Genomic DNA, 12827 nt, shown 5'->3' on the forward strand with positions numbered 1-12827 from the left:
CACAGTGAGGGCAGGGAGTTTGGAGGAAGATGAATTATGGGAACCAAAACAGGTAAAAGGAGTGAGTTCTGGTGTTCACAGCGCAGTGGGTGACTGCAGTTCACAGTGACCTGTTAGGTATTTTATGAAGAACTACCACACAGGAACTCTGAAGGCTCCAGACATTAGATAGGGATGTTAATTACTCTGTGATGAGTACATGTTGGGTACCTGTGATGTGGTAAGTACATACGGTATGCCCTATAAATATGTACTACTACATGTTAATACTTTTAAAAGAATAAAGGAAGGTAGGAGAAGTGAAGAAGAAGCAAGTCTCGTTTGGAGGGATAAATGCAGAGAGCTCTGCCTTGCATGACTGCACAAAAGCCCGCACTGACGGAAAATCATCAGTACGAAGATTGTTTAACATCTAGCAGTGGTATCTTTATTTATTTAAGTGATTGTTAGAGTACTACGGTTTTTCAGGATACCAAGCATAATTTCTCTTATTTTCCATGACCTCTGTATTCGGGCTAACATTCCGTTTCTGTTCACTCTTCCCAATTTAACTGAGCTGGATTCTGTGACAAGAACATACACACAACTTAATGTAGTCAGACTAGCTATCTTAGTTCCAGCTGATAAATGCACGGCTCAAAGGGCCGGAGCTCAGAAAATAAAAGTACATTATGTTTACATTCTTTAAGAGGACTCGGGTGTCAATCTAGTAGAGTGTGGTTTTTCATAAACATTTTCAGATAAAATATATGGCGCTCCCATTCGTGCCTCTGATTCATCTTTGTAGTCATGTATATTTTTCTTTGCTTGCTCAAAATTGAAACCTAAAGAGAATGACAGATGATTAGAAACATGTCAGATGTAATAAAACAGACTCCATATGCCAGATAAGATCTGTGTTTTACCACTCTTAGGCTAGCTAACTATTGAACTGAAACCATAAATGTGCCAGTTTTTGTGTTCACCCTTTCAACACCATAAATCATTGTCCATCTCTTAAAAAAAGACTCTGCAAGCACAAGATTGAGGTTTTATTGAGAAACTATGCCTTGGGATGGCTAAAGTTTTGGTGACTTTGTCCAAAAATCTGGGGTCACAGTTGCACCCCAGCTCATGTTTTGGTGCATACATTGTGACCCATAGGAAGAAACGGCGTTTAGCAAGTACTCAAAAATTAATTGCTAGTTCTTTATTCACAAAGAAATACCTTTTCCCACTCCAGAGCTACAGTTCCCAGATCTCCTGTGGATTTGATCTTCTCTGGCGCCCATTCACCTCCAATAACCATGTCTTCAGTGTGTCACCCTCTCAACTGGATTTAGTTATATAAATCTCCACTAGAAATAATTTTCACTTGTTCTAATGCTCCTCCCAACAACCATCCTATATCTTTTCCCACAGTCTTTTAACTCAGTAGTTTATATTGTTACTGTGTCCTTTTTGTACCTTCTATTCCTTTATATAATCTTTGATCTACAAGTAAAAATCTATGTGCTACACCTTGAGATTTCTGTAGCAAACAGACAACTCGCTGCCCTTTGGTAAAGATGGGAAACCTGTAAGAACATCAAAGTGGAAACTGCATGATGTATTTTAGGAACAGGTATGAGACCAGTACAAAGGCATTCTGAGACTGGGAAAGAATGGGGCACATAGGTAGGAGAGCAGAACGGGCCGAGGCCATGACCAGTTAGCAGCTCACTGTGACAGATGCTATGGGCAGCAGGGTTTGATCATGTCTAAGTGTGGGCTCTCCGCTAACATCCTTCATTACAAACCCTGCCCTCAAATTGACTAGCTGACTTTGAGCACATCATGGACTATCTTTGCTCATCTCTAATGTGCAGCTAACAATCTGTTTTAGGTGGGCTGTTTTGAAAATTAAATGCATTAATTTTGTAAACCATCCCAAGACAGTACGTCCACATCTTAGTAAAGAAGAATTTGCACTATGCTTTGTATAGAGAATAGGGTGCAGGAGTATCAGTTCGAAGGCCCCTGCAGAAACCTGTGGAAGACAGCAGCAGCACGTTGGGCTGGGACTGTGGCACCAAGTTAGAAGTAAATGGCTGGGCGGATGTTAATGGAAGCTCGTGTGTACGCAGGGCCCAGAATTATTCTAAGTGTGACATCTACCTACTGACCTACCTGTCCAGCCAGCCTACTATTAAGCAGTAGTTTAGGCCATGTTAGAATTAGGGTGTTTCTGGGATGTGATTATACACTTTAGGGTGCTGTCATTTTCAGAAAAATACTGTTGACCCCTAGAAGCACAATAGTGATGCAGAACCTTCAAAGAAAGAAAGAAAAAGTTTCCAATAATGTGAGGCCTTTACTTTTACAAATGTAGTTATTAAAATTATTACTGAAACCATGACCTATGTAACCCTGAAATTTTCTTATTCTGACCTAAATAATACTGAATTGTCATTTGGAACTGTATTGGTTACAACTGTCTGTTTCCAAATGAGTCTTATCTATAGAGGTTAAGATGGCAGGGGCATTTATACTAGTACTGTGCGGGGTACTAAACTGTTGGATGTTTAGAAATATTTATATATATAAAATTTTATCATTTTGATTCATGAGAATTTGTCATAAAGTATTGTTTTTAAAAACTCACTTACCTCTGAACTTAACTGAGGACTTGCTTGTAGCAATTTGCTTCCAGTCGGCAATATACCTAAGCACATCACATGGGCATTAAGTTACATTGACTTACTAAGGAATGAATTGATTGATTTAGTACATGTGTAGGGTAAAGGGGACAAACGGGATAGTCTCAGTGTTTAACGTTCACGACTTTCTTATCTCCTGGTAGGTCACATGCATTGTAAGGCAACTGCAAGACGGACTTGGAGGAGCATTAACATGGGACACACTTCCTACCTTACGAGTGCCCTTTCATCCCCGCCAACTTGTGTTCCCATTTACCCTATTTCATTCCTGCAGGATCTTCAGTTGAGGATCCACTAATATGTCAGTTAATAACTTACAAAGTATGGACAGAAAACTCTCAGAAAAAAAGGTCAGGGACAGCAACAAAGCTTTCTCCTTAGTTCTACTTTGCCAGTCCTGCTAACACTGATGTCTTGGTGAAAACTGGAAGCTGGTGGTTTATGATTTTAGTAGTTAAGATTTAGATCCAGAATGTCACTGAAGTAAGAAATGGTAAGATTTTATGGTAATCATGATTCCCCATCACATTGCTTTGAAGCCTTATAATGTTTTCATTGATTAGTTGGAATGGTTTTATTCTATTTTGTTTGATTTTATTATGTGTGACAGTATGTACAGCTACTTTGAAGAAAACAAGCCATTGCTGATTTAATATCATCTTGCTTTGAAGTCCTACCATGCTTTTGTTCTTCTGTTTCCATTGGTTCTATCATGTTGTATTCTTACTGGATTTTATTATGTGTGATAGTATAAACAAATTTTTTATGGAAAACGAGATAATATAGTAGTCGTTTGTTTTCAGTTACTTGGTTCTCAATGCCCTGTAATACTTTCATCCTCTTGAATGGTTTTATACATTTTGTTATAGTTGATACTATTGCATGTGAAGGTATGCTCAACTATTTCAAAGAGACATTATGGTAGCTACTGTTAATACCAGGTTGTCTTGTGGTGAAGTACAGTGTTACATACGTTGTTCTATTCTAATCTGCTTTATTCTGTCCCCTTTTGTCTTAATCTCTTTGAAATTAAAAAAAGAATGTCACTGAAAAGCCAGGTGTGTTGGCACGCACTGCTAATGCCAACACTCGGGAGGCTGAGGAAGGAAGATTGCCACAAGTTCAAGGCCAGCTACATAGTGAATTCAAGGCCAGCCTGAACTATATAGTGAGATGCTGCATCAAAGAAACCATAAGTAAATAGCTCTGAAGAGAGACTGAAGGAGACATAAGAAAATGGAAAGCCTTCCTCTCTTTCCTGGCTAGGCAGAATATCAATTAAATGTTAAAAAGTGATCTAATGCATTCCATTAACATGCCAACAACATTCTTCACTGGACTATTAAAATAATTCTAAAATTTAAAGGGAAACAGAAGAGACCCAGAATAGACCAACAAGGCTTAGTAAGAGGAGCAAAGTGGGAGGGATTATAATTCCAAATCTCAAGTTACACTATAAAACTATGCTAACAAAAACAGCATGGCACCAGCACAAAAATAAACGTAGATCAGTAGACTAGAAGACGTGAAAACAACCTTGTGTACCCTTTATCTGTTTTGTTTTGTTTTTTTTTTTTTTTTTTTTTTGGTGCTGGGGATTGAACTCATGACCTCACACTTGCCAGGCAGGCACTTAAGCCACTGAGCTAAATCTCCAGCCCCCCTTTATCTGGTTTTTGACAAAATAGCCAAAAGGTTATGTGGGACAAAGACTAGGTTGGAGATAATTTACTTTTAACAAATGGTGCTGAGAAAACCAGTTATCTATATGCAGAAGATTGAAACTAGACATGTTTATTCCTACTAAAAGCAAAGCAAAATAGAACAGATTCATATAAACATTTACAGAATGGGTAAATGTTTACCAACTACTCTTCTGAGAGAAGACTAATATCTAGAATGTATAAAGAAAAAAATAACAGCCCTAAAAAGAAAATAATGAACAAACATCCACAGACACTTCTCAAAAGAAGTAATACAAATGGCCAATAAGTACATGAAAAATGTTTCTCCAGTTTAACGATTAGGGAGTGCAAGTCAGAACAACTTCAGGATTCCAGGTTGCTCTGGTCAGAATGACCATCATCAAGGACAAAGAAAGCAACAAATACTGGTGATGATGGGGAAGAGGAGCACTCTTCCTGCACCACTGGTGGGAATGTGAATTAGTACAACCTCAGGGAATCAGTATGGAGATTCCGCAAAAAACTAAAAATAGGAATTCCATTTGGCCCAGCCCTACCTCTCTCCCAGGTATATCCCCAAAAGTGTTAGGTCTCATACTCCGTGCTATGTGCACACCCATGTTGATAGCAGCCAACCCAAAATAGCTAAGGTCTGAACACAGCCTAGATGTCCATCAACAAATGAATGGATAAAAGATGTGGGCATGCACCGGAATGCATTCAGGCACGAGTGAAGGCGTGTCGTTTGTGTGAGACCACGATATTAAGTGACATAAGTCAGACAAAGTCCATCACATGATCTCTTTTGTATGAGGAACCTAAAGCAAAGAAAAAAGAAAGAAGAGATGGTAGAAAAACAAGAAAGCAGACTTTAGAGAGAAAAAAGAAGGTTGGAGAGAGGGGAGAAGAGACAGAACGGAGAAAGTAAAGGGACTGAAAGTTACCAAGATAATGGTTTTGAGTAATCCTGATTCCCCAAAATGAATGCAGTTACGATGTATTACAAAATGCAATAAAAAGAACAAATTTGCATTGGCTTTTGTTACAGGGAAGTGTGTTCATTCCAGCCCACACAGGGAACGTAACAGGAGAACCCTGGCGACGTGCAGCTTACTCGGCGAGCTGCTCCCGGCGCGGGCCTGCTGCCTGGCGGCCAGGACACTGCCGCGACCTCTCGTCCACCTCCGGGACTGCCACCAAGCAGAGTGTCAAGGGGCACGTTTCTCCGGGTGTCCTTGTCATCGATAGCCTATTCTGTCTTCTTTTTCCCTTTCATCCTTCCTCCTTCCTCTACTTCCTCTGGTATTTTTCATGTTCTGTTGTTCAATGACTACTATTTTGGTTTTTTTTTTACTTTATGTTTTACTCCCATTTTCCAACTTCTTTCTTCCACTTTTTCTAACTTCTGTATAATTTTCTTTATTAAACTATTTTCATTATCACTTTCCCCCTTTTTGCCTATGCAGTATTCACAGTACTTATTTTGGCTGAGTATATACTGAAAATTTTGAACAGCTTTATGCAGATTAATTTGACATACAATTCACCCATTTAACGTATATGATTCAATGGATTTTTTTGTATATTCACAGAATTGTGTGTCCACCTCCACCATCAACTCTTTCTATGTTTTTGAGAAAGGTCTTGCTATGTTGCTTAGGTTGGCCTTGAACTCACTGTGTAGCCCAGCTGGCCTTTAAATCATGACGATCCTCCTGTCTCGGCCTCCTGAGTGTTGGGGTTACACGCATGCACCATCACGCCAGATTGCCAGTCAGTTTTCAAACATTATCATTATCCCCACAAGAAATCAAACCCCTTAACCATCACCTCACTATCCCCCCAATTCACCAGTGCTAGCTAGCCTCTACTAATCTACTTTCTGTGTCTGTAAACCTGCTTATTTTGGACACCTCACAAGAGCAGAATCATACATATATGGTCCTTTCTAATTGGCTTCTTTCATTTAGCAGTTTCATCAATATTATGCATCACTGCTACTTCTGTTGTCAGCTAACCATCACATTTTACTAACCCATTCCTCGGCTGATAGATATCTGAGTCATTTCTATTTGATGGTTATTATAAAATGTTTTGATAAATATTCATGTGTAGATCTTTGTGTAGACATGTATTTTTCTTTCTTTAGGATATATACACATAGGAATATAATTGCTAGATCATATGACAACTCCATTTGGAAAACTGTCAAATTGTTTCCCAAAGTGGTTACAGCATTGCATGTTCCTATTAGCAAAGTATAAGTGTTTCAAATTCTCCAGACTCACCAATTGTTTTATCTGTATTTTAATTATAATCTTGCTAGACAATAGAAAATGGTAATCACTGTGATATTGATTTGCATTTCCCAAGCTATACTAAATATTTTAGAATTTTCACTACACAAAATCTTCATATTTTAATATCTCACAGAAAGACGAGGGGATATAGATTGAGGAGGTTCCTTGTATAGTTAATTTTGTTTTTAGGCTTGCTACTAAATTCCAGAGAAAGAACAAATTAGAGTGGGCGTAAGAATAAAATCTGAAACTAGGTGTGGTCCGCACACCTGTAATCCCAGCACTTGGGAAGCTGAGGCACAAGGATTGCTGCGAGTTTGAGGCCAGCCAGAGCTACGAAGGAAGACCTTGTCTTAAAAAAAACAGAAGAAAAATAAAACATGAGCATAAAAAACATCTAATTTTTTCCCTCTATTTTTGGACCATTGGTTTTTTTAATCTTTAATTTTTTTCTTTTCTGTAAAAATAAAAACCTGTTTTTGAGGATTACGCTCATGGCCCCAAGATTCAGCATGGGGATGTTAGAAAACACAGTATGACTGTCTTTGTTCTTCAACTATAGCAACACGTAATGTACTTACTCATCAAAGTTGAGGGTGTTTGTCCAGTTCAGCACTTCATCCACTTCCCATTCCATCACGGAGTCTACCCCGCCATCTTCCATGGCTCTTATGAGCCCTTTTGTTGCTGTATGAATTAAACCTACAGTTTCATAATGAGCTGACTTAGCCTCCAGGCTTCCTGCATAGTACCTAAAGAGAAGAGACAAAAACCCTTTCAAAGGTGATCACAAGTACAATCAGTTGATAAATATTGTTGCCATTTATGAATTGATACTATACATTAAGTCGTTTTCATCCTATAACTTTGATGCACCTAAATTGAGATCCATGTGATGGAATACTGGAGGGAAGGAGGCAAAGTAGCCACATTAACAAGAAAGCCCTCTTAAAATCACCTCCCTGGGGGCTGGGGATTTAGCTCAGCGGCATAAGCACCTGCCTTGCAAGCAGGCAGTCATGAGTTCGATCCCCTTTTTATCCCCAGATAAAAAGACAAAAAAAAAAAAATCACCTGCCCTTATGTTGCATTTTTTAAAAAAATTTTTATTAGTGCCTGTTGTAGTCAGGGGTTGTGCAGAGAACAACTAGAATCAGGACATGGGGTTTATAATATTATTTTTATAATGGTCGCCGGGAGTTAACACAGGAAAATACAGGAAATCTATCCCCAACACCAAAGACATAGATTATTTAGTCAAGAGCCTAAACCCCACAGCAATGTCCCACTTGAGTCCAGATAAAAATCCGGAGCTTAGGACAACGCCTCCACGTGTCCAATTGGAGCCACAAGAAGGACTCACGCCAGTCTCTTTTATGGATCCGTGTGAGGAAGACCCAAGGGTCAGCGGTGGAAGCCAGAAAGTCCATTCTAGCGGGGTGAAGGAGCTGTGCTAGTGGGATGAGGGTTCTACGCTGGAGCCGAGAATTCAAACACAAGACCAGGGCTGTCCTGAAAGGCACCACAGCTGTCCTCAGCAACAGGAAGGCCCCGAGCTCCTCCGATGCCAAGCACAGTCAGGTACATGCCAGGAAGTCAGCATGACGAGTTCATCCTGGAGACCAAGCAGCACATATCTTCCCCTCCAGAGCCAGGAAGCGATGCTCGATGTAAGGACCAGAGCTTCTCCAGGAGAACCAACAGCTCAAACAGCAACACGTAGGAGAACCCACAATGCCTCAACGCAACAACACATTAATGCCTTAATGCCTCAACACCCTCCTTCTCCTTCTCCACCTCTCTATTTATGCTGGCAACTTTCCTCAGGTGGAGCATCTTCGCTCAGTGCCATGCTGGTGTAATCCAGCTGGCGTTAAGTTGACCACCAGCGCCTGTTTTACAAAACACTGACATTCTAACCTGCGTGTGTGTTAATCATTAATCACGTGTTAGTCTCCTTACACCTTCCTCCCCACCTCCCTTATGCCTTTCGTCTAATAATGGTCTACTTTTTTGATCATCTTTAGATTGAACATATTAGAACATGCTCTACTTGTCTGTGTCTGGCTCATGTTGCTCAACATGAGGATCCCCAGTTCCTAACATTTGCCTGCAAACGACAAAATTCCATGCTTCTTTATGGCCAAATAAACTCCATTGTGCATCTGTATTACTTTCTTATCCATTTACCTGTTGGTGGGCACCTGGGCTGGTGCCGTACCTCAGCCAGGTGAACTGTGCCACAGCTGGGTCAAATGAGGAACCTCCATACTGATTTCCACAGAGGCTGCAGTAACTTACGTCCCTTCCAGTGGAGCAGAAGCAAGGACGGCTGACACTCACCCTCCCAGGCCAAGGGTGACTGTGCTTGCTTGCGAGCAGTGCAGCTGCATGGAGGTGAGTTCCCTAGAGGGGCTTGCTGTTTAATTAGTGAGTCTGGCAGAAGCGGCATACGTGTCTTCATGATAGAAATTAGGAGATAAGGTTTCCGCTGAGGCCTGCATGACTCCAGCTGGCTACAGAGCCAGTTACACGTTCCCCATAATCTAAATCTGGCTGTTCCTATCACTTCTGCAAGCTCTGTGCCCTGTGTTACATCCAGCTGCATCGTCCCCGATGTGTGCCCTAAAAATACCAAGGCTCTGGCGGCCGCCTGGCCTGTTGTCCCCAGTGAACCGCTGACCGTCCCAAGTGTCTGCCGCTGCCACCCTGCCCCTGCTCTTTCTTCTCACCATACACTGTCACACCTGTCGGGAAGCCGTGCCCACTGAAGGCGTCTTTGATACAGAAGCCCCCACACAGGTACCTCATATTCTCAGTGGCATTCTTTCCAGTTTAAGCTTTTTAAATCCCTTCCTCTCCACTGCCTACATTCTTAGTCTCTTTTGCAAAATATCTCCCTTTTTCATATTATCCTTTCTTTTGCTCTTAATTTTGGCTTTCTCACATAAGATAAATCATGTGACATTTAAACTTGTATGTCTGAGTTCACTTCATAGATCTATATTTTTTCTTTGCATTTTAAAATTTTATTTTAAAGAGGATAAAACCAAGGAAAATAAAACTGAATAAATCCAATCAAGATAAACTAGTAGAAGTGATACAGGATTTCAAAACTTTATGAAACCAGTAATAGTTACCATAATGCCTCTTGTCTTCAAAATAGCTGCAGATACTTTGGACATAGTAAAAGTCCAACAGAATAGAATAGAGCAGAAACAGTAAAAACAAAACAATGAATGCAATAAAGGACTTCAAAACAAGCTAATGGTAAACCCAAAATGTCTACCATAGTATGTCTTGCTATCCTTTAAATAACTGCTCATGCCATCAGATTTAACATAAACAAAACAAAACAGAATAAAACCCCGCCCAAGAAAACAATGAAAACGATACGGTTTTCAGGTGGAGATCCCCTCCTGGTGAGGCCTGGTTCTCCCCCACCCCACCCCACAGTCTGCAAATGGCGCTGACTCAGGAGAGAGGCTTGGGTGTGGCTGTCCCCCTTGAGTCAGCAGCCCACACGTGTGTGTGTGTGTGTGTGTGTGTGTGTGTGTGTGTGTGTGTGTGTAATCTTTTGAAGACAGGGCCTCGATCTTCCTGCCTCAGCCTCCCATGTGCTGGGATTACAGGCGTGCACCACCACATCTGGTTTATTTCACCTAATATTATTGGTCTCATAATGTATCCATTTTCTACAAATGATTCAAGTTTATCCTTGAGTATATTCAATTGTGAATAAGTATCACATTATCTTTATCCTTTTATCTACTAATGGACATATAGACTGTTTCCAAGATTTAGCTATGATGAATTGGGCTGCTATAAATATGGGAAACAGAATGATTAAAAGAGGGAGAAAGACTCAGGCCTCAACCCCGGTGACCCACCTCCTCTGATCAGGCTTCACCTCCCAGTATCATATTTAGATAAAAACTCACCAGTGGACTCATCTGCAGGTAAGTGTCACATCCCTAGGATCCAGTCACCTCTCAAAAGCACTATGAGTACATGAGGCATGGGGGACATCTAGATATAAACTACAACAATGACTACATAAAAGATATATAGGACGCATCAAAAAGTAGGGTCTAACCTAAGTAGGTCAGAGAAGGTTTCAAAAGGAGCTGTTTGAGCCAAGTATCAAAATGGGGTGTTGGGGTTTGGGTATTTAGCTCAGTGGCATAAGTGCCTCCCTGGCAAGTGCAAGGTCATGAGTTCAATTCCCAGCACCAACAAAAAAAAAAAAAATGGGGTGTTACGGAAGGGAAATATTATTCTATTATATGCATGTACACATCTGCTGAGATGAAACTTATCAAACTAGCAATATACACTATTAAAAATGTTGGAAAAAAGATGAAGCAGTTATTGGCATGTAGCTAAATGAGAAAGAAGCAACCTAGAGAAAGGAAAGTCATGTAGCATTAGATAATGGAGAACACTTAACATGTTTTAAGGAAGGAACTGCCACTTCAGAAAGAAATCTCTCTACAGAGGACCAATTAGAAAGAAGACTCGGCACATGATGTACGCATGAAAACTGCTGAGACAGCAGGGTGAAGAATGAGAGCGAATGGCAGGCCTGAGAGACCCTTGGGAGGAGAATCAGCAGGACTCGACGAAAGGCTGCACCAGGAACTTAACGTGGTACATCTAGGATAACCCTCACGTTTCTGCTGGCATGACTATACGTGACACTAACATAAACTGAAACCAGAAGAATACTAATAAATGACTTCAATAAGAAACATTTTTAAAGCAGTTTTGAATCTGGAGTTTGAGATTGAAATGTCCATATCATCAGAAACACAAAGCTCAGCTCTAGAGGACAGTTACTTGAAGGTAAATGAATATAGACCAGGAATAAATTTAAAAGTTATTATTCCTATGCACTGGCTTGTGTGTTGGTCACCTTTTTATTACTGTAACAAAATGCCTGTGACAAATCAGCTTTGGCAGTTTATCGTGGCTGTTCATGTTCAGATGCCCCAACTGCTTTTAGACTTGTGTCAAGGCAGTACAACATGGTGGGAGCAACACAGCAAAGCTGTTCACCTTGTGGCTACGGTGCAAAAGAACAGAAAGAAAACGATGGTGCATTGCACAGCTCCTTCAAATACAGTCACACTGAGACCAAGGCTTTAAAACACAGGTGTTTGGAGGACATTTCAGACCCAAACAATAGTGTCTGTCACCAAGTGTCTCCCGGCTGGAACTCCAGCAAGTCATGCCATCATTGTGCCAAAGCTGTTTCCAGGCAATGACACAGTGAATATGGCAAAGCGAGCTTTGTTGTTCTGAGCCCATGACCACTCTTCTTCTGCAGTAAATGAATCCTCCAGTCAAAGGCAAAGTAGGAAATAAAACGATAATGCGTAAGGCATTCTGTAATGAACAGTATTACTGACAGAAGCAATGCAGATGAGAGAACAGAGTTCATATCCAGAATGTTTGCCTGTCACTTCGAAGACAAAGGGATGCCTCCACTCTTAGAGCAGGGACCCACTATAACCAATCTGGCACGAGGTTGCCAGCAACTCGTTACTGGAGGCAAAGCAATGTGCTTGGCTGTGTCAGTGGCCAGAACAGCAAGCTGTTGAGTAAACACCCAGTTTCCATTTCTGAAACCTTGGCTTGTGTACGTGTCTCCATAGCACAACTAAGATAACCATGAGGAAAAAGCTGACATTTGCAAGATGGATCATCTATTCCAGTGATGGCAAACCTTTTAGAGACGAGTGCCCAAACTGCAACCCAAAACCCATTTGTTATCACAAAGTGCAAACACTGCAATTAAAGCAGAATACTGAAGCTTTAGTTGGAAAAAAACAACTCATACATTAGCATCTTTTGTCTTAACAAGTAACACCACTACCTTAAGTCTGTCTGATCGAGAACTGTCTGTCTCATCTAAGCCTCGTCAGAGGGCATTCACAGGGACATAAACTCACTTTTGTCTAGTTTGAATATACTTCTTCCTGAAGTAGTCACCAATTTTCCAATTTTGTCCCAAATGCTGGGAGGTGAGGGTCGGACACAGTCAGGTCAGTTCACAGCCACAAAGCATTTAACATCCTATTGTCAAACAGTGAATTTTTACGAGGATCCAGCAGCAAGCCTAGAACTGGCTTTCCAATAGAGAACAGTTTTTAAGCATGGGA

General features: G+C 40.8%; 1 protein-coding gene across 9 annotated transcripts in view; it reads right to left on the bottom strand.

Moving 5' to 3' along the window:
• Positions 1 to 401: 401 nt before the first annotated feature.
• CUNH11orf65 (chromosome unknown C11orf65 homolog) overlaps positions 402 to 12827 on the bottom strand; it is a 50065-nt gene continuing 37639 nt past the window's right edge. For 8 of the 9 annotated variants that reach the window (XM_063255712.1, XM_063255708.1, XM_063255711.1 and 5 more), the window contains 3 exons: positions 7245 to 7415; positions 2628 to 2683; positions 402 to 824 (listed from right to left, as the gene is read on the bottom strand). In XM_063255712.1, coding sequence (XP_063111782.1) covers positions 685 to 824; positions 2628 to 2683; positions 7245 to 7415 — 367 coding nt within the window. In that variant the 3' untranslated portion in view covers positions 402 to 684. The other variant, XM_063255710.1, reaches the window with a different exon arrangement.

The sequence above is a fragment of the Cavia porcellus genome, unplaced genomic scaffold, assembly GCF_034190915.1.
Source record: "Cavia porcellus strain 051 isolate PalLab524CR breed Dunkin Hartley unplaced genomic scaffold, mCavPor4.1 scaffold_9, whole genome shotgun sequence".
NCBI classification, from domain to species: Eukaryota; Metazoa; Chordata; class Mammalia; order Rodentia; family Caviidae; genus Cavia; species Cavia porcellus.